The following is a 26,134-nucleotide window of genomic DNA, read 5'->3' as shown; positions in this document are numbered from 1 at the left end:
TTTCCTGGAACCGACTTTCGGAGCCCCATCTCAGGCTTTAAGATCGAGCCCGTCGCGTACATATCCCCCCAAAAGACGAGAGCGCGTTTCCCATATATCGCTCAAGACCCTTCTCACACACGCTGTGAACAAAACGGCCGAACGAGCGGGTCGCGAACACGCCCGTTTTCGGCGGCAGACCTGTTACTCATTATCCAAGGCCGGGCATTCCAGGGGATCGCAGATTATCGCCACCATCGCTCAGACACGACGGCCAAAGGGAGCGCGATTAGGCAGGTTCACAAACGCGATGCCCCGGGCCGATAACCTCGCCGCCGCCGCACAATTCTCACACGTCTCGGCGCGCTGAAAAACAAGCGGGAGGGGAGAAGGAGCTCGCGGACGTTCGCATAAAACGGGCGAGATCCCAGATGATAAGCGGCGCTCCGCAGTGAATAATTGGTCGGAAGCAAAGGTAGGCCCCTGCAGTGTCCGCCGCAGAGCCTGCTGGGGCTTTTCAGTAACACCTGTGGCTAAATTTAGAGGAAGGAGGGGGTAGGGGGGAAAAAAAAAAAAAAAATCTTTAAAGATTATCAGAAGTTAGCAAGCTTATGAACATTAAGTCATAAATCACAACTAAACACCTTGTGCTACATGTCACTGACTAATGTCACAAGGGGTTTGACTCGAGGATCAATGAATCTACTGGTTAACGGAGCAAGATGCAACATTATAATTACCGCTATTATTTTCTAGAATTTAGCCGACGCTCTTCTCCAAGGTGACACATTTTTGGACACGCTACACTATACACTCAACCATTTACACAACAGAGCAGTGTAGTATGCACACAGTAATGGCTATATATAGAGTCACCAGTTAACCTGACCCCCATGTCTTTGGACTGTGGGAGGAAACCAGAGCACCTCGACGCATCTCACGCAGGCACGGGAAGAACACGCGAAGCTCCGCACAGACCGAGCGGGATGCGAACCCACGTCTAAACGAGCAGCCCAGGAAGCGTGAGGCCCCAGTGCTAGTGCGGGAATGAGTCCGGCAAAAGCTGAAGCTGTGCAAGTTGATTTACACACACGTGGTATTTTTTTTTTCCCCCTCCCATTAAAACACCACTATTATCAGTCTTCTGTTGCAGAACACGTACCCACGTTTAATAAGCACTGCAGGGATTCATATATCCATGTTGAACTCACAGAACAAGGAATATGATGCCTAACTTTAAAAAAAAAAAAAGCTATACTGTACATTCATTAATATTTCTGTGAACTATCAGGTTCGTCTCAGTCACGCCATTCAGGTTTTACACCAGATCTGACAAAAGACCAAAAATAAACCAGCTCTTATCTTAATTACAGCTCTAAAATATGCACAACTCAGATTTGCAATTCAGATTCTTATCTTTATTCCAGAAAATGTTATATAGAGGCACAGGACAGGGGTCAGATTTGACGTAGTCACCATCAGATGTGAAGATAACGCAGGAACACACAAGTCCTTACAATTTCCACCCAAGGGCTCCACGGGTCAGCAGCGCAACAGGTGAAAAGGCACCATTCGCACGTCACCGCGGAGGAAAGGCGGCGCTGAAAAGACCTGAGCCCTAACATCCTCGGGAGATGGAGCGTTTTTTTTTTTTTCCTCCTTTTTTTTTTTCTTTTAAAAAAAAAAAAAAAAAAAAAAAAAAAAAACTGTTGGAAAATGTTGCACAATCATGCAGTGGCGTTTGAAAAACGCTATAAAGCTGAGCAATGCCACCATGCCACACATCAGGTGACTGGACTTCTCGTCGCTATTGGAAGAGTCACCTTCTAATGCCCGTTTACCGCTGACCTTTTCAGCGAGGTCACGTACAGCGCGAGGTGGTCGGCTTTACAAAGAGGTAAAACATCCACGCGACAGGGTATTCTTACTGCGCCAATTCAGGATACATAGTGGGATCACGGGGACTGTTGCAGGAATGGGATCTGAACCAACTCACTTCTGAATGTGATGCGACAACTGTAAACATTGTCACCTGGTACCACGGTTACCACACATGAAGATGTTTTAAGAAGAATAGATAAAGAGTACAAAAATATTAAAAAAGCTGCAGGGAGCCCATTATCACAAGAGGGCTGAGATTCCATTCCTCCCAGGTGCTTTTTGGACACACACATCAATAAGTGACATTAACAGGGTCTCCATGTGCTTATTACATAAAAGATTGACAGTTTTCATTCAAACGCAGCAATGTGTTCACAACGGCACATCTTCCATACAGCAAAGGCAGCGTGACTCAGACCCGCGGAGGTTCCATGTATTTCGATGTCACTGATGCGAGATTCTAAACGGTCTCCGAGCTTCATCCGACACGTGTGCCCGTTGCCCATGATGAGCTCCAGCAGGTCCACGAAGCACAGGCCCGCTTTCAAAATAACCCCGTCTGACTTAAAGTTACAAATACAAGTGAAATATTACTGCGGTATTACCTTCTACATTTCTATGCGGAAAGACTAAATCTAGAGTGCGATATTTTCTAAATACTGTTCATGGGGGACCTTTAGCTTTCGTCACACTCTTAAATTTGTGAAACAAAAATAAGTCCTTAAATGAAAGTTAAGTAAAATATTACTCAGTATGACGTAACTCCATCTGAAGGTAAGCAAGTTTTAGAGGAATGAATGCAGTGCAAAGTTTTCTTATTATTCATATTAATGAACATTATTTATGGGGTGGTGGGGGGGGGGGGGGGGTCCTTAGCTTTCATCTGATCCTTACAGGGGTCTGTGGCCTAGAAAAGGTTAAGGAGCTCTGCTCCGAGAGCTCGGCCACACGCAGCGACCGATGAGCTGAGGATCAGCACCGTTAGGTCACGTCGACCAGCTCAACCCGCGGGCAGAAAAGAGCTCACCTTTCTTGAACTCCTCCAGCATGGCGTCCAGCTTGGTGTCATTGAACACGAAGTGCAGCGGGTGGCTGTAGAACTTGGTGATGGTCTTCAGGGGCGTGCAGTCGTCCGGATCCACGAAGGCCAGGTCCTTGACGAAGAGCAGGTCCACGATGTTGGAGCGGTCGCCCTCGAACACGGGTATGCGCGTGTAGCCGCTCTCCATGATCTCAGACATGGTGTTGAAGTCCAGGATCGCGTCTGCTGTGATCATGAAGCAGTCCCGCAGCGGGGTCATCACGTCTTCCACGGTCTTTGTCCGCAGCTCCAGCGCACCCTGGATGATGTTGAGCTCCTCTTTCACCAGGTCGTTGTAGGGATCCGTGACCCTCAGCATCTCCAGCAGCTTCTCCCTGTTGTACACCGTGCCGATCTCCTGACCCAGAAGGTAATCCAGAAGCTTGCTCACGGGGTAGGAAGCCGGGAAGGTGAGCAGCATGAAGAATTTGGTCAAGAATATGGTGTTGGCGCCAACGGCGAGACCGTGCCTGGAGCAGATGGCCTGAGGGACGATTTCGCCGAAGATGACGATGCCGATGGTGGACATGACCACGGCGATGAGGCCCGAGCCCGCTATGTCGTCCAGCAGGATGGTCAAGGTGGTGTTCACGAGCACGTTGCCCAGGAGCAGCGAGCACAGCAGGTAGTTGCCCTGGCTTCGCACGGGCTCGATCTTCCTGGCGTAGTTCTTCTCCTTCTCCGTGCCACAGTTCTGCACGATCTGGAGCTCCATGGGGTCCAGCGCCATGAGCCCCAGGTTCAGCCCGCTGAACATGCCCGACAGGCACAGGAGCATGGAGATGAAGATCACCTGGAGCCAGAAGGGCAGCAGGAACTTCTTCTCCTCCACCACCACCACTTTGGTGTCGTCCCCGTCGTGGTAGATCCAGGTGTTCTCGCTCCACGGGTCGTGCAGCCCCGGCGCCGGCGTGGAGGTGGCGATGCACAGGTAGTACTCCTTGCTCCGCTCCGTCTTGCGCAGCGGCTTCACCTCGATCTCCACGATGCCCGACGTCTTCCTGTTGAGGACGATGTTGGGCAGGATGATGATGTCCGAGGTCCTGATGCCGCACGGGTGGAAGGTGGACGCCTCCTCGCGGCTCCCGTTGTCGCGCGACGGGCTGCGGACGCTCGCGAGGGCTCGGGAGCGCTCGTGCTCCGTGAACGCGATCTTGGACCACGTCTCGTTGTTGATGTTCTGCCCGTAGACCCGCAGCCGGACGCGGGACCTCTCGCTGACCCGCAGGTAGCCCCTGTCCATGAAGGAGATGTCGTCCGTGTCCTCCAGCCGCAGACCGATGATGACCGTCTCCTCCGCGCCATCCTTCGCGCTCGCGGAGCCCACGGAACACGCGATGACAGCCAAGAAAGCCAGAGTCAGGGCTCGGACCCGGCTACGCGCCGCCATTTTTGCAGCGGGTCCCGCGGCCGACGGCTCTGCCATGTTGATCGCGGGCAAACCCCCCTCTTTTTGAATGAAAAAGGACTTTTAAACGTCAGAGCCAATGGGAACTCGCCTTCATGCCTGCCGTGCGCCGCCTCGACTCGCGCAGCGGTGCCGCCGACTCCCAGCGCGCGCGCGCGCGAGACACTGCTCTCGCTCCGCAGCCGCGGCGCTCTGTATGAACTCGTGCCGCCGCGGCCGTCCCGCAGACGGACAGCGAGGCCGACCAATCCGGCGACAGAACCAGGCGAAGGCGGGATGTTTGCGGCTGCTACAGCGAATGAAATTCGTTTAAAATAAAAAAAAAAAAATATGCAGAACGCTCCCGTGCGACCGAAAGCCGAGATTGCCTCGTGACTTGTTTTGATGGGTCCGGGGGGTGTCCAGTTTAGTGATAAATATTGACTATCTGAGGAAAAATGAGTGGAATTCGATTGGAAGTTACCTGAGAAGAGCTGAACGAACATCGTCCAATGCAGGGGCACTGGAGACAGTTTAAAGATGGTGTGTCTCGGACGCAAAAATTAACAAACTGTGCATTTCGTCTTTTAAAAATGTTCTTTTTCGTTGTTTTTCCTTCGTTTCGTCATGACATGGAGGCGTCGAAATTTTTCATTTTTTTATTCTCCATGTTTCTGTAATATCTGTCTTCGCTTCATTCAGTGTAAAGGAGTCGCGTCCTAAAAATTCTCACGAATTGAGCATAATCTTGTGGTATTGCGCAAAAGACGCGCTTCCCTGCGGCTTTTCAAGCTTGTTTGGCCATTTTAAAGTCGAAAAGATGACAGAAAACACAGGAAAATACTCGTGTCTGCAAAATGTAGCTCGCTTTACGGAGATATCAAACGGTTATTCCTAAAAAACACCGAAAAGCGCTGTCGTTGTCCTCGCGCTTCCGACGCCCTCGGAAAAAGCGGATACATACATCGAGCGCGCGCTTTAAGCTTCGCAAAGAAGAGCATAATTTATTACGTGTCGTCCAGTTCTGCGTTTATTTAAAAAGAAAGGATGCCCGTCAATACGTGTGTAAAATCGCCCCCTTCTGATATTTCTTATATTTATGGGCTTTCAGTTTAAATGAAATCTGCACACTCCATCCATTCATAACTCGCCTGGTTTCTGAACTGTTACCCATCGATGTCTCGGGAAATTATACACGTGCAAAATAAAGAAAATAGCGGTACGCGGTGAGTAAAATCCCTCCGCCCATCTTCCACGATAGTGTCAATAAAATGACTTTATGCCAGTTAGATTTAGATTAGTGGGACAGGTGAAGCTATGGCGAAGTGCGAATGATCTCGCGCGCTGCGCGTGTGTGCGCCTGTGTAACTGATCACCACAGACATCAGCCGTACAAAACCTGCCGAAACACACACACACACACACACACACGTGTGATTGTGAACGAGAACTAGTTTCAATCGCTGTTCATTGGCCTCGCGCGCAGTTTAAATATAGCAAAGGCGCGCGCACTTGGGATCCCAGAATTAACTGGGGCCTCCTGAGCAGCAGCTCTACATAAAGAAACTCATCAAGAGGATTTAGTGGGTTAAGAGGCAGGAACCCAGGGGAGGCTGCAGGTGGCCTGGGACAAGGCGCAGAGCGATGGGGAGCGGGGATCCTGTTAGAGCGCTCTGTGTGAGGGAGCCCTGGGCCACACCATGTACCACTCATACATGACACTTCATCACCTGGCAGGGAGCGAAGGGGAAGCGGTTGCCTCTGGACAGCTCCCCTGTATATTGTATTTATTCCGGCGGCAGCTGGTAGCGGTTAGAGCTGCCTCTTCTGAACCTAAAGGTTTCAGGTTCGATTCCCACCTCTACTAGTTATATCCTTAAGCCAGACACTTAGTCTGAATTGCTCCGGTAAAGTTGCCCAGCTGTGTAAATGGGCAAATAATTGTGAGCAACTTAACATAAGTTTCTTTGGAGGGAAGCATGAGCAAAATTAATAAATGAATAATACTTATAAGACTGAAGACTGAATATTCACAAAATGAATAATATTTACAAGACTTGATCAACCGCTGCACCCCAACCAGACCACTTCGCTCGTTTACTTCTGCTCACCTCCCCCTCTCACTCAGAACTATTGAAATTCTGTCCACATTCAAGAAGGGTCTGAAAACTCACCTTTTCTGAACTCACTTCGCCCATGATCTCTCAAGCTCATGTATGGTGTAAATGTTCATGCGCCGTAACTTTACGATCACGTCCGGATAAGCCTTTACACAGCCACTACTCCTGTCTTGTATGTGAAAGTTTGTGTACCTTTTAAAAATTTTTTTTGTAGGAAGCTGGTCAGAAATCGTCTATTCTGAGTTTTATGCACCTACTCGAGCGATGAACATCGGTGCATAAATTGGAAAGAAACAAACTAGGTTTACTTAAAAATCACATCTGCAACCATGTCTCTCTTTCTCCTAATGTAATGCACAAATTGTATTTCTCTGAGATGTACGTCACTTTGGAGAAAAGCGTCCGCTAAATGAATAAATGTAAATATATTTATCAAGAAGAACCACTCTTGGTGCTCCTCTCAACCATTTCCAGTAGGTGTTCAAGGTGTGTGTTTAAATGTTTACAAAGGAAACAGGGCTTGCACTGATGAAATGGTCACTCATACACATTTTGAAGCAGTAAAATTTAAGAGTGAATACAAATTGACATTCTTACCAACTATGTAAATGTGGGGTTTGATAGGGTGGAGGTTGGTTTGTTGCAATGCTGGTGCTGGGCAGAAAGGGATAATATTGTAAAACAGGTGTATTAGGAAAACAACCACATGTACACCTCTAGAAAGACAGCTCTCTCACAAAAAAAAGAACCTGTATCCTTTGTCCTTCCTCCTCACGCTGTCCTGCTGTCCTCTTAACCAACCACAGCCATCTTTAAATTTCAAACACAAAATCTGTATCACAACCTAAATAGCAGATTATAACTTGTTTCTAGAATTATATTAACATGTTAATATTAAAGGGAGCAGGGTGGCGCAGTGGGTTTGGCCGGGTCCTGCTCTCTGGCGAGTCTGGGGTTCGAGTCCTGCTTGGGGTGCCTTGCGTCAGACTGGCGTCCTGTCCTGGGTGTGTCCCCTCCCCCTTCAGCCTTACACCCTGGGTTAGGCTCCGGCTCAGTGCGACCCCGCTTGGGACAAGCGGCTTCAGACAATGTGTGTGTGTGTGTTAATATTAATTCATTTAAGTCCAAAACAACTTTTAAGACATGAATGCTCTTAGAAGGGTGGTGATGGTTCATCAGGATAAAGTTTCCACAAAACTTTGTGATAAACATGAAACCATACATCCATCCATTATCAATAACCTTTTATCTATTGCAGGATCATCGTGGTCCGAGTCTGTCACAGAAGCACAGAGCGTGAGGTGGGGTTTACCCTGGATGGGGTGCCAGTCCATTGCAGTGTAATCTCTCTCTCTCTCACACACACACACACACATACACACACTCATTCAGTTAGACACTTATATTACAGACAATTTAGAGTGAACAACTCATCTGAAACACATCTTCAGACTGTGGGAGGAAAGTAGAACACCGGTAGTTAGGAGCACTTGCCACGTCAGTAATTCCACTCTGACCGGTTCAATGCACTTTCGAACTCCGACCCCTGCACCCACACCCCTCATCCAGAATGACACCAGCCACTTGAATAGACTACAGAATGTCTTTTTTATGACACTGACAGTTTCTGCTGATTCCTCACTTAAATCGGTCTCCATCCCAAGTATAGCTGCTGTATTTCTTAAATACATTCTACATCGACCTACATTAGGTCACACTGCCGCTCATTTCCATAAGCAATAATTGCACAAAAAAACCCTTACTTTTCTGCACTACCCCCTGTAGAATCTGTTTACATTTCTGTTTATTGAACCGAACATGTCACTGCACTTTAGAGTGATAGTGTTTTTAATTTTGTAGCTGGTTAATGTAAATTATTGAAAGTGACATGTTTCCTCTTTGTTCACACGAAGGTCCAGGAGAAACACTATTTCACTCCAGTGTATGTCCTAAACATATTGTTGGAATGACAATAAAGTTTGAGTCCTTGCCTGGATATACATCTAGATAAACTTTTCCCATTTTCCTTAAGAACATATCGATCTATTGACAAAACATGCAAAAACCCAAAAAAGTACACCTACTTTACTCCATTCAGTACCAGCACCATAAGTGGTACAGATTGATAATTTCACAATGATCATTTATATATAATTCTTTAGCATACACTGTACCAGTCCAAAATCATAATTGCATTCTATGTGTCTTAGTGTCTGTTCAAGAGTGGTGTGAATTATAATGCTCACAGTGAATAAAGAGCTACCGACACAAGTTATGAAGGCATGTAGAGGTGGCATGATTATTAATGTAAACCTGACACTAGGGACTGCAGAACTTAGTGGAAACTCTTTCACAATAAGTGGGGTGTCCATGGTGCTCTCTGTCTTCATGTTTGTGCTGTATGCCCAGGATGGTCTTTTCCCTCCTGTAGAGTCTTAAGAATTTAAATTCATCTCCTGTGCTGCCTTTAAGATTTTTTCAACACTTCTCATTAAAAATGTTTCACTGTTACTAATTCTTCAATGCCTCTCTGCTCTATGTGTATTATTTGTTAACATAACCTGTTGGAAAGGGCTATGTACAAAAATAAACTGAAATTAATGGAATATGTCTTCAGATACTTAAAATCCACATTGTATGGCACAGAGTGCAAATTCCAGTAAAGTAATGTTCATATTTTTCTGTTTATTTGTAATCTAGTGTTGGAGTAGAAATTTATGAAGCAATATGTATTCAAGGATAAGAAATGGTAAATGACATTATCAGTACTTTAAAATCATAAACAATATATAATCATAACTAAGTTTTAAATTATGCAGAGCATGTAAAATTCATTAATTTACATATAAAATTTAGAGTAACAATTCAGTAGTACAGTAAAATATTACTCCATCATAAAATTATATGTTTCTCACAATATAAAGCAGCAGCACAAGAGACACCACAATAGGTTTACATTTTAAAGCAAAAATTATCTAATAATTATTTAGTTTTCAAGCTAAATGAAGCACCAATCAAATGTATTTTTGTACTCACTAAGTGCTTACTTTAACCACTGACAATCTGAACATCATCAAGCCATTTTTAAGGACTTTTCAAGGAATATTTCTTGAGCGTTGAATAAGTGTGAGCACTTATGGGCATTAGGTCGAGTCAGGGTGTCTCCCCACAGGGTTCCACTGGTCTCAGGGGCAACACGATGGCTGTGCTCCACAGCATCCCCCAGCGGACGCGTCCGCACTGCCACCCTGCGGGAGCTCCAGCTCAAAGGGGTTCCAGCTCACCGCCTGGAACAGGAGAGCATTGAAAAGTGTGAGAAAAACATGGAATTATGTAACTATTTATTTATACACATCTAGAGCATGAACTATCTGTTGCATTTTACTGTATATGAATACAAACAGAACTGAATACTTCACTGAAGAAAAAAAGTTCACTGACCCCAAGTAAAACCGATCTTGTAGTTCATTACAAGTGTTTCTCTTAATGATTTATTTTAGAACTTTATAGCTCAGGCCGTAAAACTGCTAGATCTGGAATGATCCCCCCCAGCAGTAAACTACGGAATGGAAAATGGGTCTCGTAAACAGATGAAAACTAATAAAGATGAGAATGTGAAATGAACCCAAAAGAGGCTGGACACAAGAAAATAAAGATACTGCTGTGTTCTGGACAATGCAGATAGGAATCAATATATTTTACAGGCACCATAAGATCAACAAAAACAAATTACTGTAACTAAAAACTCAGTTTTATTGTACAACTCACAGCTTTGCTTTTGACTGGATTTCACATTTTTGATTTTCATTCATAATTCATCCATCCTTTATTAATAACCATGGTCCGGAGTCTATTCCAAAAGGATAGGGCTGAGGCAGGGTGTGTGTATATATACATATATATATGTCCACCATATAATATATATATATATATGCTGGACAGAATGCCAGTCCATCGCAAGGCAATCACACACACTAAGTTCAATTTAGACTTAGCAATTCACCTGACATTCACATTTTTGGTCAGTGTGAGTCAGTGGGGAAACACAGAGAAAACCCACATGAACATGGGGGAGAACATGCGAACTGCGCACAGGCTGAGCCAACTTCAAATTAATGTCTGAACCCACAGCCCAGGAGCTCATGTTCAGTAATCAATGAGAAGATGGCAAATGTTGCACATGTTCATAGGATAAATCAATTGCATTTTTATTTTCAGTCACTTTACTTTTAATGTCACTCAAAGGCAATAAAATGTTTACAGTTAAAGTCTTACAGCATAGTTTACTTTTTTATAGTTACAGCTGTGACTTTTACAGAACTAAACCTGTAAGTAAATCAAGTTTTAACAATAACACTTAAACTGTACAGACAATAAAGCAAATTTCTAGTGGTTAGATGCTGATGGATTTTGCACATTTATATGACAAATCCATCAACAATCATCATTTAACAGGAGGCTGTGGATACGTCTTTTCATTTTCAGTAATTCAGACAATTTTAATGTTCTTTCAGGTTAATAAATGGCCTGTAACGGACTGGCATCTCATCTGTGTGTACCTGCCATATTTCCGGGATAAGCTCTGGAATACGGCAATCTTGTATAGGACAAATTATTTATGAAGATAAAATGAATAAAGTCTTTGGAGAATTTTTAATTGCACCTTTACATGAGGTTTTTAACCGAACCTAATCCACAAATATGAATTTACGCACGTCACATTACACTTTTGTCTGCGACGCATAGTCGTATTTATGAACAAGTTACAGACAGACTTCCAGTCCCAGTTGTTTTCATAAGACAAAGACCCAGTGCATAACTCTTAATGTGGTGTTACACAGACTGTAATTTTGCCATTGTGCCACAAGAGGGGACCATATCTCAACAAGAGAACAGATATTTGCCATACAGTCCGAGGCACATCAGTACAGAAGTGGGTTTTCCTCATCATTAGACTCACACATCAGCTGTTTTATTAAAATTCAGTACTAGGGCAGTAGGTGACAAATGGGTGAAGAAATAGTCTTTGTGATCAAAAGGTTCATATAATGAATGGGAGTCATTATACCCTTGAGTTTGGTAAATAATGCAAATTCATTTAAATGTATATTTAAAAGTGCAATTGTTGTCTAGGTAAATTTGGAAAAAAAAATCAAAGAAATTAGTAAGTTTGCACTAAATCTATAGCTCTGCAAATAATTTGTGTGCTTAATGAATAATGAAACCAGTGTTTTACATTCTTTTTCTTCCTTTAAATAGTGCAACATGAAATACAGAAATCTGCATTACATGAGTTCTACCAGTTCCTATAATATTGTATGGCATCGGCAAAAGAATTTGAGGTTTTCAGAGAGGATTGTTCCACACACACACACAAAAAATAATGTTAATTTAACGAGGCTTTTTTAGAAACATGATGTTCCCAGCTGCAGTGTACCGTTATCTCATTTTTGGGCCCCTTTGCCTTCAAGGCCGTGACAGCTGATAAGCAACATTCTGGAGTTCGAATGCAGAACATATTTTCCTCTTGCTCAAGGTTCTCGGTTCTGCTTCCCTTTTTATGACTCTGGGCCAGACAGCTGCTTGACCTCGTCTCTTGAGCTGTTGATACTACACACAAGCATTGCTGGGTAAAATACCCAGTAAGGGCATTTAAGGATAAATCACGACCTCTAGGGAAGAAAACATGAAAAATGCTTCTGCTTCGATGTACCCAGGCATTTGGTAATTATTTCTGTTCGTACAAATAAATGCCCTACATTTGATCTGTGTATTTTCCAAATAAACACGTTACATTTTTAGGTTTCAACCGGCTAAGCAGACTTTCATTGCTCAAAAAAAAAAAAAAAAAATCAGCTCAGAAAGACTGCAAATGATTATTTTAACACAAAATGGCAACACTTATATCACTGCAAATATGAATGCTTTACAAAAAAAGGCAGGTGACATTAATTCACATCCTTGCTATCTAAATTACCTCTACCCTCTTAAGTTAAGACTTACTTGTATTCATTTTTTCAGGTGATATCATGTTTCTGAATAGTTGTTCTCAAGATCTTGGGATTTTCCTGTGTGAAAGGCTTTCGAACCCTGAATGCCTGCAGTTTCTCTTTTTTGTGTGTGTGTCCACCAAGGTCTTTTTGGCCTTGGGTTTGTCTACTGAGCAAGAGCTTGAATGGGCACACACAGACATTTTCAGAACCGCTTGTCCCATACGGGGTCGCAGGGAACCAGAGCCTACCCGGTAACACAGGGCATAAGGCCAGAGGGGGAGGGGATACACCCAGGACAGGACGCCAGTCCGTTGCAAGGCACCCCAAGTGGGACTCGAACCCCAGACCCACCGGAGAGCAGGGCTGTGGTTCAACCCACTGCGCCACCACACCCCCGAGAATGGGAGCATTTAATCTTAATTTCTCCTCCTGGGAAATAAATCGTTCCATATCTTAAACCTCTTAATAACGGACACTTCTATTAAAATCAAACGATTCAGCTTTTTTATGAAGAATTTTATAACCACCACTGAAACTGGCTCAAAGACCCATCGCTGTGATGTTCACAGAGCTCTGCATGTTGTGAGTGCTCTTAAAAGTTTTATGTGGTATGTTACGTGCTTTTTATGTTGTGTGGAAACAGGTCCTAACTGGAAGCTTCCTTAAAATTCACATAACAGCAGTGTTCATCTTGAAAAATTAAAAATATGTTATCAGGGCAGCTTTCTACAGTCTCCAGCACCAACCTTGGGCATCACACAACAGGATCCTGTTTTATTCTCTGCATGGTCCTGGAATGTGAACTCCTCAGCAAACCGGGACATCTTCAGGATGCTGGCCAGCTCTCCATCTACAGTCACCACCTCATTTTTCTGTGGAACCCAAAAAGCTATTTCATGTTTCGTGCCACCTAATATTTTCTACGTTATTTCATTTAACTCCATCCTCATAAAAGTACCATTGCATATTTTAAAATAGATACCCTAAATGTATGGTAGGCATCAAACTTGAGGAAGTCCTCATGTCCGGTAACATTCCCATCATATATAACCCGACAGCTCTCGTTGGATACGTTTCTTGGGATCTTGAAGAGACGGAACGTTGCTGAAACAAATTTGTAGTCTCCTACAAATATAAAGTGAACAAACAGTATATGATGATGGTCAAAGAATCTGCATCTCAATTCCCACATAACCAGATCACTCCTTATACCTCCACCTCTACACACCACCCGATAGTCCCACTCACAGGAAGTCCAAAATCAAAAGTCTTTAGGTTTCGGGGTTTTCACTGTGATGTGGTGGAATGAGCTTCCTCTGTACCTCAGAACTGCTCAATCCTTCCTAGCATTCATAGAGGGTCTCAAAATGCATCTCATTTAGACTTACTTTTTTCATGATCTCCTAACAGCTACATAAATTTGCATCTCACCGTCTTTAACCTTTTTGAAATGCATTTTTGTTTACTGGAGTAGCATGTCACTTTAAAAAAAGTAGCTGTGGCAGGGTATATGTAAATGATGCAGGATGCTTTACAAATGGCAATACACATGACATCATTTATAACTTCATCTCCTATTTAGACAATAATTACAGTCCTGGTATCTTACATTTTCATTTATTAATTTACCTGACACTTTTCTCCAAAGAAACTTACAATGCTAAGCTACTGACAACCATTTACCCACTTATACAGCTGGGTAATTTTTACTGGACCAATTTAGGGCAAGTACCTCAATTACGGGTGGTACAGTAAAAGGTGAGATAGAACCTGGGCCCGTCAACTCCAAAAGCTCTGACCACCACACTCCCTGCCGGCCCTCTCTTGATTTCATCTTAAAAGGATCCCTAACGTATTTACCTGGGTATTCTTTATTTTATAGCAGCAAAGTTAACTGATGGAAAAACAATACTTGAAACGGGCTAAAAAGTGATTGAGTTCTACGGAGTAGGGGGCATGAGTCAAAGTTGTTTGCTTTTGGATTTGGTTTCAAATGCAGTCTGTAAGGAGTTGCCTTGTTCTCCTTGTGTGTATGGGGGTATCCGCCAGCTGCTCTGGTTTCCTCCCACATTCCAAAGACATTATACATGGAATTTACAGATACATATACATAGAATCAGATACATAGAATCTACACATTCCATGTTTCAGGTGAACCAAGGACTCTAAATTGCCCATAATGTGTGTACGTTACATTGCTGTGTTCTATGAATGGGTGTAGGGACTTTAGCATAGTGTGCCGTGCACCGTAAATCACCTTGGACTAAGGTTTGAGCTATACGCCAATTAATAATCATTTTATGTTGCTATGGAGACAATCATCAGCTAAATAAATAAATGTTAAAAAAATGAGACGTCATCACATTTAACTGTGCATGCAAAATGTCTTCCAGATGTCTTGCTTTAGACTCACGGAGAAGGCTCTGCAACTCCTTGTTCCCAACGGTGACAGTGCTGGCAGCAACCAGTCTTGGGGTGCAGAATCCCACTTCTTCAGCCAGTCGCAGCAGGTCCTCCCACCACAGAGCGCCCCCGAGACACTCACCTAGCAACTCAGAGAACAATCCCCACTGCACATCTTACCTCCGCAACAGCTCAAGTACTCCGCTTTCATTAGAGCAATCAAAATAGAGGGCCGTCTTAGACGGAACTATGCAAAATTGACAAATCATTCAAGTTATCTTAAATTTTAATTCCAAAGAAAAATACACGCAACATCTCATTTCAAATGGTTTTTAAAGTCCATTGGAAGAATCATTCCAAGACAGGGTTCAGGATATCATTGTTAACCAAAGATCTACAGCACATACTTTTCTTTCTGTCAGTTTAACTCTTGCTATTCCTACCCCACAAGACTTTGTGAGTCCTGATCTCTGCCGGAAGCCTGTGGCTGCAGTAAATATCACTGAAATACAGCTCCCCACCATCCTGAAAATAAAACATGCCCACTCCTTAATGGTTCTTCTTCACACACATTGTTCAGAACACCTCACCGGTTCATTTTATTTCCATTGTTCAGTTCACACACAACTGTCATGTCAATTTAGGAATTTGGTACCCCTTTTATCCAGGATACTTTACCTTCAGCACATGATGAGCCTCCTTTAGAACATGCTTCTTGTTTGGAGACAAATTCACCACACAGTTTGATCTGCATAAAACAAAAATGTAATAAAGAGCACAATGTATTTAAGAATGCTTTGCACCTTGTTACTTAAATTGGTCTAATTTTAGACACAGATGTCCATGGTTCTGAAAATGCAGTCCTTGAGGGCTACAGCGTCTGTTGACTTGTTCTGTTTGGTCTTTAAATGAACATTAGATATAAAAATAAAAAGATTTAGTCATCATTTCAGGATTCTGTATTTAATTAGAAGAGAAACAGCAAGCAAACTTAAAAACTAATATGCTTTTTGAGTTTGTGAACTGAGGGAAAAGAGGAATATTTGGCTGAGACCATGTTATAAATTAGTCATAAGCTATAACTAAACGCTACATCAAGTCATGAAGTACAGTCATCTGCATATGGCAAAAATGTCTCACATTATAATATCATAGAAGCTTCCCTTCAGTCCTGCCTCCTGCAGAGCCTCAATGTATCCTTGAACAAATTCAGTATTTGGTTTCTTGTAACCAAACTTCTTAGTATGGTAACCAACATATTTTCTGGCCACATCCAGCTATGGAAAAAAGACACATATATTAAAGGTTATACGGTAAGAAATTTTTGGGACAAATACTTGCATTGCCACTGGAGAACTCTGAACCACACCTGTCCCCTCCATACCTGCTCCTCTGTCATGTCGATGCCTGTAACAAGACCCCTGTCACCCACGAGTTGGCTCAGCATGTAGCAGTCCCTTCCAGCTCCACATCCCAGATCCAGCACTCTGCAGCCCTCCAGGCATTCTGGGACCACCATCCCACATCCATAGTACCTAGGGGTAGGTACACAGGGCCAAGGAGAGGATCCACAAGACCACAATTCAAAACAGAGCCCAAATGGGTTTCAAAGGTCAGAAGAACACAAAAGTGCATTCAGCTCTTCACCAAGAGGCATCGCAACAACTCTCTCGTCACACAGATAAACCAGGATGCTGCCAATCTACAGTCTACATTTATTTATTTAGCGGACACTTTTCTCCCAAGCGACTTCCAACGGATACTATGTAGTGTTATCAGCCCACACACCTTATTCACCAAGGTGACTTACACTGCTAGATACACTACTTACACTGGGTTACTCATCCATCCATCAGTGGAACACACTCTCTCTGTCACTCACACCCTATGGGTGAACTTCAACAGCATGTCTTTGGACTGTGGGAGGAAACCAGAGCACCCAGAGGAAACCCACGCAGACACGAGGAGAACACGCAAACTCCACACAGACTGAGCGGGGATCAAAGCCATGTCCTTTCACACCACCCAGGTGCTGTGAAACAGCAGCGCTACTCGCTGTGCCACCGCCCAATTATAGCAGAAATCATGACACGCCTATAGTTTAGACAGTGCAAATGCATAAACAAATTCTATATATACAACAACAGGGCAGTTCACAAAGTAGGCACTTTACAGAGTACACAGTGTACGTGTAAGACTAATGCCTGCCAGGCTGCTGTCCTTGTCGCTGGCTCTGTCTACAGGTAATATTCTCCTTTCTCACTTGTTTTGCCAACATCCCGCAGTTGCACCGGGACCTGCTGGTTTTGCCATTGGCCGTGTTTAACGCACACTTTCCAGCGCGCCCCTACACCTGCTTCACACCAAGGGTCACCCCTTTTCATTGCGAGGGGATAAAATCTGTGCGAGTCCAGCACTGCTTCTGAAAATGTACCCGAGGCATTGCTTTTAATAGTTATTACCTGTTACTTATTAGTCTATTACAGTTAACCTACTACAGTGGGTACCAGGTGGCGTAGTGGTTATTACAGCTGCCACCTTGAAATCTAAGTTCCTGTTCTGAATTCCACTTCTGCTATGGTGCCCTTGATCAAGGGTTCATACTCTAACCTGATACAGGAAAAAATCTACTGTTGTATAAATGGGTAACAGTTGTAAAGCTGATTAACAATATAAGTCACTTGGTCAAAGGTGTGAGATACAAAAAGGTTTATAATAAGGAAAATAACTTCATTACTAACAGCGCAATTCACTTTGGACAATGGTGTATGTTACATGAAATTAATACCAAAAATATAAATACAAGGATATTTAAAACATGTTATTACTGTTAGTAAATGATCACTACAGTTTTGTGAGCATTTCATGAAAATACACGTTTTTAATGACCTTGTTCGTGTCTATGCTTTGTCTATGTTACAAATTGCACTTGTAGGCATTTTTTTGCAACTGTTTGGGCACCCATTTAAATATGTTTAAGTGAGTGCAGTGCTGTGCTGTCCCACTGTACCTGCGGGTGACTTCAGGGTGCACTTCCTCCAGGACTCTGCGGACAGCGGGTGCCACCGGTGTGGCCGGAGTCAGGCAAGCATTGCTCTTTAGGTCAGAGGTGCTCTTCAGCACCCTTCCATAATAGTCCTATAGCAAGACCAGCAATGGATCATTAAACGACAAGCATAAATTCCCATTTATTACTTTTTATATTACAAAATAGAATTCAGACTATAAGCACAGACTTCTTAGGTTTTAGTAGTGTGGCAAGTTCATTTAGCTCCACAAATATATTTCTGTGCAACGCCATATTTTTTGCAATGCCACTAATTCTTTGCTGCGTGGCATAATTTTAGTGTGTGGCACTACTGTCTCACAACTCCTGGCCTGTGGGGTTGGACATGGGTTTGAACCTGGCTCAGTCCGTGTGCAGTTTGCATGTTCTCTTTGCACTTGTGTGGGTTTCCAACTACAGTCCAAAGACGTGTGCGTTTGTGTGAGACATAGGAAGAGAGAGACTGTCCTGCAATGTACTAGCATCCCGTCAAGGGTGATCACACAAATGGTCAATCATTCCTTATGCTTCTGGAATAGATTCTGGATCACTGCCACCCTGTGCCGGAGAAGCAGTTATTGGTAATGGATGATGAATGCTTTTAAATCCAGCTGAATTTATACACCTACCTTCACATCTTCATAAATTTCTGACTCCGGCATACATTCTTTGGTAGGGCAGCTGAAACAGGAACAGTACATCCAAAGGTGAGTGGATCCACAGGTCAGAAGATCACTGGCAAAACGTAATGATGCTGAATATTGTCATTTATCTATTTTGAAGAAACAGTAAAAATGTGTTAAGCTTTTAAAAAAATGAATAAATAACTGTCCCTTACTATGTTTTTAGCCATAGTCATATTAGTATTCTTGTAGAAGTACTGGCAATACTTGTATTATTATTACTGACAGTGACTTCTGTTGTGTCAAAGGTGGAAATCATGCATGGCTGTACAGACTGCATAAAAAAAAAACTCAGAGCAATGTCTCCTAAGTAATACATACATTGTGCTGTGGAAAAAGTAGACCCTGTGAAAAGGTATGTGAGTATGAATATTTGAATGAATGTATGATTTTTCCATTCCATTCCATCCTCCTCCGCTATCCGGGGCCGGGTCGCGGGGGCAGCAGTCCAAGCAGAGTCCGCCAGACTTCCCTCTCCCCGCACACCTCCTCCACTTCCTCTGGGGAAACCCCAAGGCGTTCCCAGGCCAGCCGGGAGACGTAGTCTCTCCAACGTGTCCTGGGTCTGCCCCGAGGCCTCCTCCCAGTGGGACAAGCCCGGAACACCTCCCCAGGGAGGCGTCCAGAAGGCATCCGGAACAGATGCCCGAGCCACCTCAATTGGCTCCTCTCGATGCGGAGGAGCAGCGGCTCTACTCCGAGCTCCTCCCGGGTGACTGAGCTCCTCACCCTATCCCTAAGGGTGCGCCCAGCCATTCTGCGGAGGAAACTCATTTCTGCCGCTTGTATCCGTGATCTCATTCTTTCGGTTATGATCCAGAGTTCATGACCATAGATGAGGGTAGCAACGTAGATTGACCGGTAAATTGAGAGCTTTGCCTTACGACTCAGCATCTTCTTCACCACAACATACCGGTACAATGACCGCATTACTGCGGACGCCGCACCGATCCGTCCGTCAACCTGCTGCTCCATTTTTCCCTCACTCGTGAACAAGACCCCGAGATACTTAAACTCCTCCACTTGAGGGAGCAACTCCCCCCTAACCCGAAGGGGGCAATCCACCTTTTTCCGACTGAGAACCATGGCCTCAGATTTGGAGGTGCTGATTCTCATCCCCGCCGCTTCGCACTCGGCTGCAAACCTCCCCAGTGCACGCTGCAAGTCTTGATTCGATGAAGCCAACAGGACCACAACGTCCGCAAAAAGCAAGAGACGAGATCCTGCGGCCACCAAAAACAGACACCCTCCGTTCCCTGGCTGCACCTAGAAATTCTGTCCATGAAGATAATGAACAGAATCGGTGACAAAGGGCAGCCCTGGCGGAGTCCAACATGCACCGGGAACAGCTCTGACTTACTGCCGGCAATGCGAATCAAGCTCCTGCTCCGGTCATACAGGGAACGAACAGCCCGTAGCAACGAGCCCTGAATCCCATAATCCCGAAGCAACCCCCACAGGATGCCATGAGGGACACGGTCGAATGCCTTCTCCAGGTCCACAAAACACATATGGACTGGTTGGGCAAACTCCCATGAACCCTCCAACACCCTAGTGAGGGTATAGAGCTGGTCCAGTGTTCCACGGACAGGGCGAAAACCGCATTGCTCCTCCTGAATCCGAGGTTCGACTATCAGTCGGATTCTCCTCTCCGGTACCCTGGCATAGACTTTCCCAGGGAGGCTAAGGAATGTGATCCCCCTATAGTTGGAACACAATCTCCGGTCCCCCTTCTTAAAAAGAGGGACCACCACCCCGGTCTGCCAGTCCAGAGGCACCGTTCCCGAGCTCCACGCAATGCTGCAGAGGCGTGTCAGCCAAGACAGCCCCACAACATCCAGAGACTTGAGAAACTCGGGGCGGATCTCATCCACCCCCGGAGTCTTGCCACCGAGGAGTTTTTTGACTACCTCAGCAACTTCAGCCAGGGTAATGGACGAGTCCCCCTCCAAGTCCTCAGCTTCCTCTACGGAAGGCGTGTCGGAGGGATTGAGGAGATCCTCAAAGTACTCCTTCCACCGCCCGAGGACATCCTCAACTGAGGTCAGCAGCGCACCACTTCCACTGTAAACAGTGTTTGTGGAACACCGCTTCCCCCTGAGTCGCCGGACGGTTTGCCAGAATCTCTTTGAGGCCGACCGAAAGTCTTCCTCCATGGCCTCACCGAACTCCTCCCAAGTCCGAGTTTTTGCCGCGGCGACTGCCAGAGCCGCGTTCCGTTTGGCCTGTCGGTACCCGTCAGCTGCTTCAGGAGTCCCATGAGCCAGCCAGGCCCGATAGAACTCCTTCTTCAGCCTGACGGCATCCCTTACCTTCGGTGTCCACCACCGTGTTCGGGGATTGCCGCCGTGACAGGCGCCGGAGACTTTATGGCCGCAGCTTCGAACCGCCGCCCCGACAATGGAGGTGTGGAACATAGTCCATTCAGAATCAATGTCCTCCATCTCCCTCGGGACCTGGTTGAAGCTCTGTCGGAGGTGGGAGTTGAAGACCTCTCTGACAGGGGCCTCCGCCAAACGTTCCCAACAGACCCTCACTATGCGTTTGGGCCTGCCAGGTCTGTCCAGCTTCTTCCCCCGCCATCGAATCCAACTCACCACCAGGTGGTGATCAGTTGACAGCTCAGTCCCTCTCTTCACCCGAGTGTCCAAGACATATGGCTGAAGATCAGAAGAAACGGCTACAAAGTCGATCATCGACCTTCGACCTAGGGTGTCCTGGTGCCAAGTACACTGATGGACACCCTTATGCATGAACATGGTGTTCGTTATGGACAAACTGTGACTAGCACAGAAATCCAATAACAACTCACCAGTCGGGTTCAGATCAGGGAGGCCGTTCCTCCCAATCACGTCCCTCCAGGTGTCACTGTCGCTGCCCACGTGGGCGTTAAAGTCCCCCAGTAGAACGACAGAGTCCCTAGTGGGAGCGCTTTCCAGCACGCCCCCCAGGGACTCTAAAAAGGCCGGGTACTCTGCACTGCCATTAGGCGCATAAGAACAAACAACAGTGAGAGACCGTTCCCTGTCCCAAAGGCGTAGGGAGACGACCCTCTCGTTCACCAGGGTAGACTCCAACACATGGCGGCTGAACTGGGGGGCTATTAATAAGCCCACACCCGCCCACCGCCTCTCACCCTGGGCAACGCCAGAATAGTGGAGAGTCCACCCTTGGTCGAGAAGAGTGGTTCCAGAACCCAAGCTGTGAGTGGAAGTGAGCCCGACTATATCTAGACGGTATCTCTCAACCTCCCGCACCAGCTCAGGCTCCTTCCCCGCCAGTGAGGTGACATTCCAAGTCCTGTATGATTTTTTTTTTTAAATCTTAATTTCAATAATATTGATAAAGGTGATTAATTTAACAAAAAGCAAAAAATATTCTTTGCAATCATGTCACAAAAAAGTTAAATGCATTTATCTGTTGTGGATAATCCGAACAATGCCTGTCCACACCTGCTAAACAAGAAAATAAGTACAGTCCCCAGCATCAACAACTTGTTTCGTCCCTTTGGCAGAAATCACTATTTAGACTATCGGACCCCGTAGGTTGCAGGTTTGAGTCTCACGTCCAGCTGCGCTACCCTTGCACAAGGTACTTACCCTAAATTGCTCCAGCTGTATATAAATAGGTTATAAATATATAAATGGGTTCATAATTGTTTGTAAGTATCTTGATATTAGGGGGTGCGGTGGCACGGTGGCGCAGTGGGTTGGACCACAGTCCTGCTCTTCGGTGGGTCTGCGGTTCGAGTCCCACTTGGGGTGCCTTGCGGCGGACTGGCGTCCCGTCCTGGGTGTGTCCCCTCCCCCTCTAGCCTTACGCCCTGAGTTGCCGGGTTAGGCTCCGGTTCCCCGTGACCCTGTATGGGACGAGCGGTTCTGAAAATGTGTGTGTGTGTGTGTGTTTATCAGTCTCCTACATGTAGAACTTTTCTTGTCCACTCTGCCTTACAGAACTCCTGCAACTGTGTGATGGTTGAGGGATTTCTTGGACGTACTACCCACTTCAAGTCCCTGTACAACACTTTATGGAGATTAAGATCTGGACCATTCCATAACCCTCCATTTCTTCTTTTTGAACCATTCTTTCATGGATTTGCTTGAGTGTTTTGGGCCATCGTCTTGTTGCAAGGTCCACTTAGAATTCAGCTTCAGCTTTTTGCCAGATGACCTCAAATTCTTCTAAAGTAATCTCTAGTACAATGGAGGATTCCTGTGGACTCTAAGATGGCAAGTTTTCCGCAGAACATAATGCTGCCGCCACGCTTTTCAGTAGATATGAAGTTCTTTTGGTCAAAGGCAATTTTTGTTTTTTGCCAAACACGACGCCTTTATCTGTCAGTAGTGTTGAAATGGCGACTAAATACCCAATTGTCTAAAATGTAAAAGAAAAAAAAAAGAAGGAAAAGACAAGAGAAGCTTTCCATTGGGTGCACTTACTTTTTCACACCACTGTATCATTTCTTTTGTCATTTGGACAGTTATAGCTCGTAGAAAAGAGTGAAAACTCACTTAATAGTCATTATGTGCACGTACTACACTAAGCGTGAAAACTCAGTCATGTGTTTACTACGGTAAACACAGGAAAACTCACCTTACAGCCATACTGGCGCGTTTATTACAGTAAAACAGGAAGACTGCTAGACACACATGCTCGTACAGTCACCCTTCTGCTCGTGATGTGGACGCTGTGAAATAATGTAGACAGAAATGTTACTTAACGACATTCAAACGGAGCGAAACCGTAGCACCGAGTTTCCCTTCACCTCAGTCCACTCCATGGAGGGTCACGTGACACCGGAAGCGCGCCTGTGTGTGTGCGCGTGTGTTCGTTCGTCAAAAAAAACCGCCTCACACCACACGCACAAATTGTCCAAGCACGGCACGAGCCGTACATGAATTATTCTTCTTCAGTACGGATTCGCGCACCTATGATTATGTTCGGCCGCACACGGTGTATCCCCATATTCCCATATCTCAAACTTCACCAAGGAGTGATAACGTCAGTATCTCGAACTTCACGAGGAATGATAACTTCAAGGATTTGTGCAGTTTTGGACATTTGTGTTGTGGCCTCAGCATATCCCTCCCCCCTACATTCTCGAAAACGCGTACAGATCAAGGTTTGTATTCACGGCCAGACCTTTAATTTTAGCCTTCAATCCTCTTTTTTGTGTCACGTCTTCATACTAAGTGATAACCAATACCTAATGGACATTTCATACTTAAATGCACATTCATTTCCATCGCTTATGGAAATTACACTTGCAATATCAAGGATCACATTTTTACTTTAGTATTACAATTTACATCCACGTTGGGGAAACAAAGTGCAAAGTTGAACACAGTGAATGTAAAAAAAAAAAAAAAAACATTCTTAAGAATGAGTTGTCCGAAAAAGGCCAAGAAAATTAGTAACACTTTTGTCCTTTGAGTAGAGTTTAACACAAATCTGGGCTGAATAAATACTGAGAATTTTGACTCGGTAAATCTTTAAGCAAAAAAAACTGTGTCACTTTGGAATAAATTACCACGCCTTTTCTCTTGACAGCAGGGAAATTATTAAGCAATTATGTAAAAGAAAAAAACAAAAATACACAATGTATTACTTGGAACCATTTTATTACATATACATCTCCAAAGCAAAATGTTAATTATTTAACATTTATACAAATAAAACAGCTTTAAACCAACAGAGAAAGTCAAAGAACCTTAGAAAACCTGGACTGGCAAATGGACATAGGCAGAATATACATTTCAATTAGCCAGTTCTGTTGTTCCAATTTCCAATAAAATCTATAAAACCTTTCATCTCAAAAGAAATGAATAATTATCCCCTTATTTCCCACAAGAAGGATGTGCGATCGAGCCAGAAGCAAGAAAAAAAGAGAGCCATTTAAGTGGTGTGGCCATTGCAGAGACACGTGGAGTCCACGTCTGCTCAACGATGACACGTCCAACTCTTCACAATCTCCGAAAAAGCACTTTCTTCTCCATTTTACTTCAAGGAGTGCCTCAGCTGGTCTTGAAGATTTCTAGAGTGCTCCACACTGAAATTAAATTAGACAAGATCAAATTCACGTTCACCGATATTATTTTGCTCCGAGTCATGAGTGTCATTATTTTGACTTACTTTTTCTGTATAGCTTCTTGCCTAATTGGGAAAAAATATACAAAGTTATATTATGAACAGTATATTCTTAGGCCTCCACAGAATGAAGTGTCGTACCCTAAGGTAGGGGATGGGTTCTGAGCCCCTCCAATGCAAAACTTTGCAGAATCAAACCTACCAAATAATAGCTATAGTTTTTACAAATATTGTCAACCAGGTTGAATTATGAAGCACTTTTGCATTATTTGTCTATGCATCTTTGCATTTCCTAAATATAAGAAACTGTTAGAAGTACTTACTGATACTGTAGGTGTGTTGTGATAATTGACATTTTTCTCAAACTCTGAAATACAATTAGATGACATATTCACACATACTGATCGCATATAATCACATTTTAACACAGATGTACACTGCACATCCCAGATATTCGCAGTCTTTTACAAATTATGTGACGCCGTCTGTAAGTGTAAATGTCAGAACGATCAACACTAGAAGACGTGTCTTGTGAGGGAAATTTTCAGCAATGTCATTCAGGTGTAAGAAGACCAAACTGTTTTTGGTCCAGATTCACAGTAACCACACTGTCTCTGCAAGTGTCAAAATACTGGAAGTGAACGGCATGTACAGTACAGGTAAGGTTCTTTTTCTTCTGGAGTTTTATCAAATCATAAACAAGGCTTTTTTGCACGTTTCAAAGCCAAGCCCTTCTTCTCCTCTGGAGTAAATACTAAGTTAATGTATTAATTTTGTTAAAATGTTGACTACTTCCCAGAAAACTGTGAACAGTATGTAATGGCATGACTGCTTCACACCCCCCACATGGCCTCTTTACTTATTACTGTACCTAAAAGTGAACAACGTTAACTAACTAACTTCGATTGAAATCATTTCAAGAAGATGCCAGTACTGGGTTTTTAACGTTGTTTTCTTACATCCTCCGAATGCAGGATGGCATCTTCCTGAAGCACCATGTTCCGAGCAGCCTGGCCCAGGAGCTGTGAAAAGAAAGAAAAAAAAAAAAACACACACACACACACACTCTCAGTCTGAAATCACGCATGGATCTCCGTCACACCCCTCGCCGCGGATCAGATCAGTAAACGCGGTAATAAATAAATACATTTAAAAAAAAAAACAATTTTTAAAAAAAAAAGACGGCGTTGCTCTGTGTACCTCCTGGCTGCGCGAGCCTTTGAGGACCTGCCGGGTGAGCGCGATCACGTCCCCGCTGCAGGAGCCCACTTTCTCCGATAACAGCCCTTTAACGGACTGGCCGAAACGCGCCTGTGCTTCCGGAACGGCCATTGAGCTCCGCTAAAGCCCTTCCACACACTCCAGAAACAAACATAGCACAAACAGGTAGGGGAAGGAAGAGTACGGAGCGCCGAGCAGGACAAACGGTGCTTTGAAAAACGCGTACTGACTCATGCGCTGACGGCTTCTAAGC

General features: G+C 44.5%; 3 protein-coding genes across 10 annotated transcripts in view; all 3 read right to left on the bottom strand.

Annotated features, from left to right (window-relative positions):
* The window catches only part of cnnm2b (cyclin and CBS domain divalent metal cation transport mediator 2b), a 40,997-nt gene extending 36,433 nt beyond the window's left edge, over positions 1–4,564 (bottom strand). For 6 of the 7 annotated variants that reach the window (XR_003798265.1, XM_029259088.1, XM_029259089.1 and 3 more), the window contains exon 1: positions 2,888–4,564. Coding sequence is in view for 6 of the 7 variants with exons in the window: in XM_029259088.1 (XP_029114921.1) it covers positions 2,888–4,367 (1,480 nt within the window). In the remaining variant the exon portion in view is untranslated. The remainder of the gene's footprint in view (positions 1–2,887) is intronic. The other variant, XM_029259091.1, reaches the window with a different exon arrangement.
* A 4,598-nt stretch (positions 4,565–9,162) lies between these two features.
* as3mt (arsenite methyltransferase) lies at positions 9,163–23,647 on the bottom strand. Of its 2 annotated transcripts, XM_018750748.2 has the most exons (12): positions 23,339–23,647; positions 23,167–23,260; positions 18,520–18,571; positions 17,855–17,982; positions 16,229–16,379; positions 15,985–16,121; positions 15,523–15,592; positions 15,288–15,369; positions 14,855–14,986; positions 13,424–13,566; positions 13,188–13,313; positions 9,163–9,735 (listed from the first exon to the last, which is right to left on the bottom strand). In XM_018750748.2, exons 2-12 carry the CDS (start codon positions 23,175–23,177, stop codon positions 9,634–9,636), a joined length of 1,134 nt encoding a protein of 377 aa, XP_018606264.1. In that variant the 5' UTR covers positions 23,178–23,260; positions 23,339–23,647; the 3' UTR covers positions 9,163–9,633. The 2 variants fall into 2 exon arrangements, with proteins under 2 accessions (XP_018606264.1, XP_018606261.1); XM_018750745.2 differs by lacking the exons at positions 23,167–23,260; positions 23,339–23,647 and having other exon boundaries at positions 18,520–19,012.
* Positions 23,648–24,177: 530 nt separating this feature from the next.
* On the bottom strand, positions 24,178–26,080 carry borcs7 (BLOC-1 related complex subunit 7). Its single transcript, XM_018750871.2, has 5 exons — positions 25,861–26,080; positions 25,620–25,682; positions 24,984–25,027; positions 24,706–24,726; positions 24,178–24,622 (listed from the first exon to the last, which is right to left on the bottom strand). The coding sequence occupies exons 1-5, from the start codon at positions 25,990–25,992 to the stop codon at positions 24,571–24,573; spliced, it is 312 nt and encodes a 103-aa protein (XP_018606387.2). The 5' UTR covers positions 25,993–26,080; the 3' UTR covers positions 24,178–24,570.
* Between the last annotated feature and the right edge of the window lie 54 nt (positions 26,081–26,134).

Source organism: Scleropages formosus, chromosome 16, assembly GCF_900964775.1.
Source record: "Scleropages formosus chromosome 16, fSclFor1.1, whole genome shotgun sequence".
NCBI lineage: Eukaryota > Metazoa > Chordata > Actinopteri > Osteoglossiformes > Osteoglossidae > Scleropages > Scleropages formosus.
Note: the sequence above shows the minus strand (reverse complement) of the source record. Positions and strands in the feature narration are given on the sequence as shown.

Excerpts from the sequence above, each read along its gene's own strand:
- as3mt (XM_018750745.2), bottom strand. The coding sequence starts at position 18,591 with ATGTACTGTTCCTGTTTCAGCTGCCCTACCAAAGAATGTATGCCGGAG. Across the intron at positions 13,567-14,854 it reads GGAGTTGCAGAGCCTTCTCC|GAGACTACAAATTTGTTTCA; the intron begins GTGAGTCTAAAG and ends TTATATTTGTAG. Across the intron at positions 13,314-13,423 it reads ATGCCTACCATACATTTAGG|AAAAATGAGGTGGTGACTGT; the intron begins GTATCTATTTTA and ends TGGGTTCCACAG.
- borcs7 (XM_018750871.2), bottom strand. The coding sequence starts at position 25,992 with ATGGCCGTTCCGGAAGCACAGGCGCGTTTCGGCCAGTCCGTTAAAGGG. Across the intron at positions 25,683-25,860 it reads AAGGCTCGCGCAGCCAGGAG|CTCCTGGGCCAGGCTGCTCG; the intron begins GTACACAGAGCA and ends TTCTTTTCACAG. Across the intron at positions 24,727-24,983 it reads ACAACACACCTACAGTATCA|GCAAGAAGCTATACAGAAAA; the intron begins GTAAGTACTTCT and ends TTTCCCAATTAG.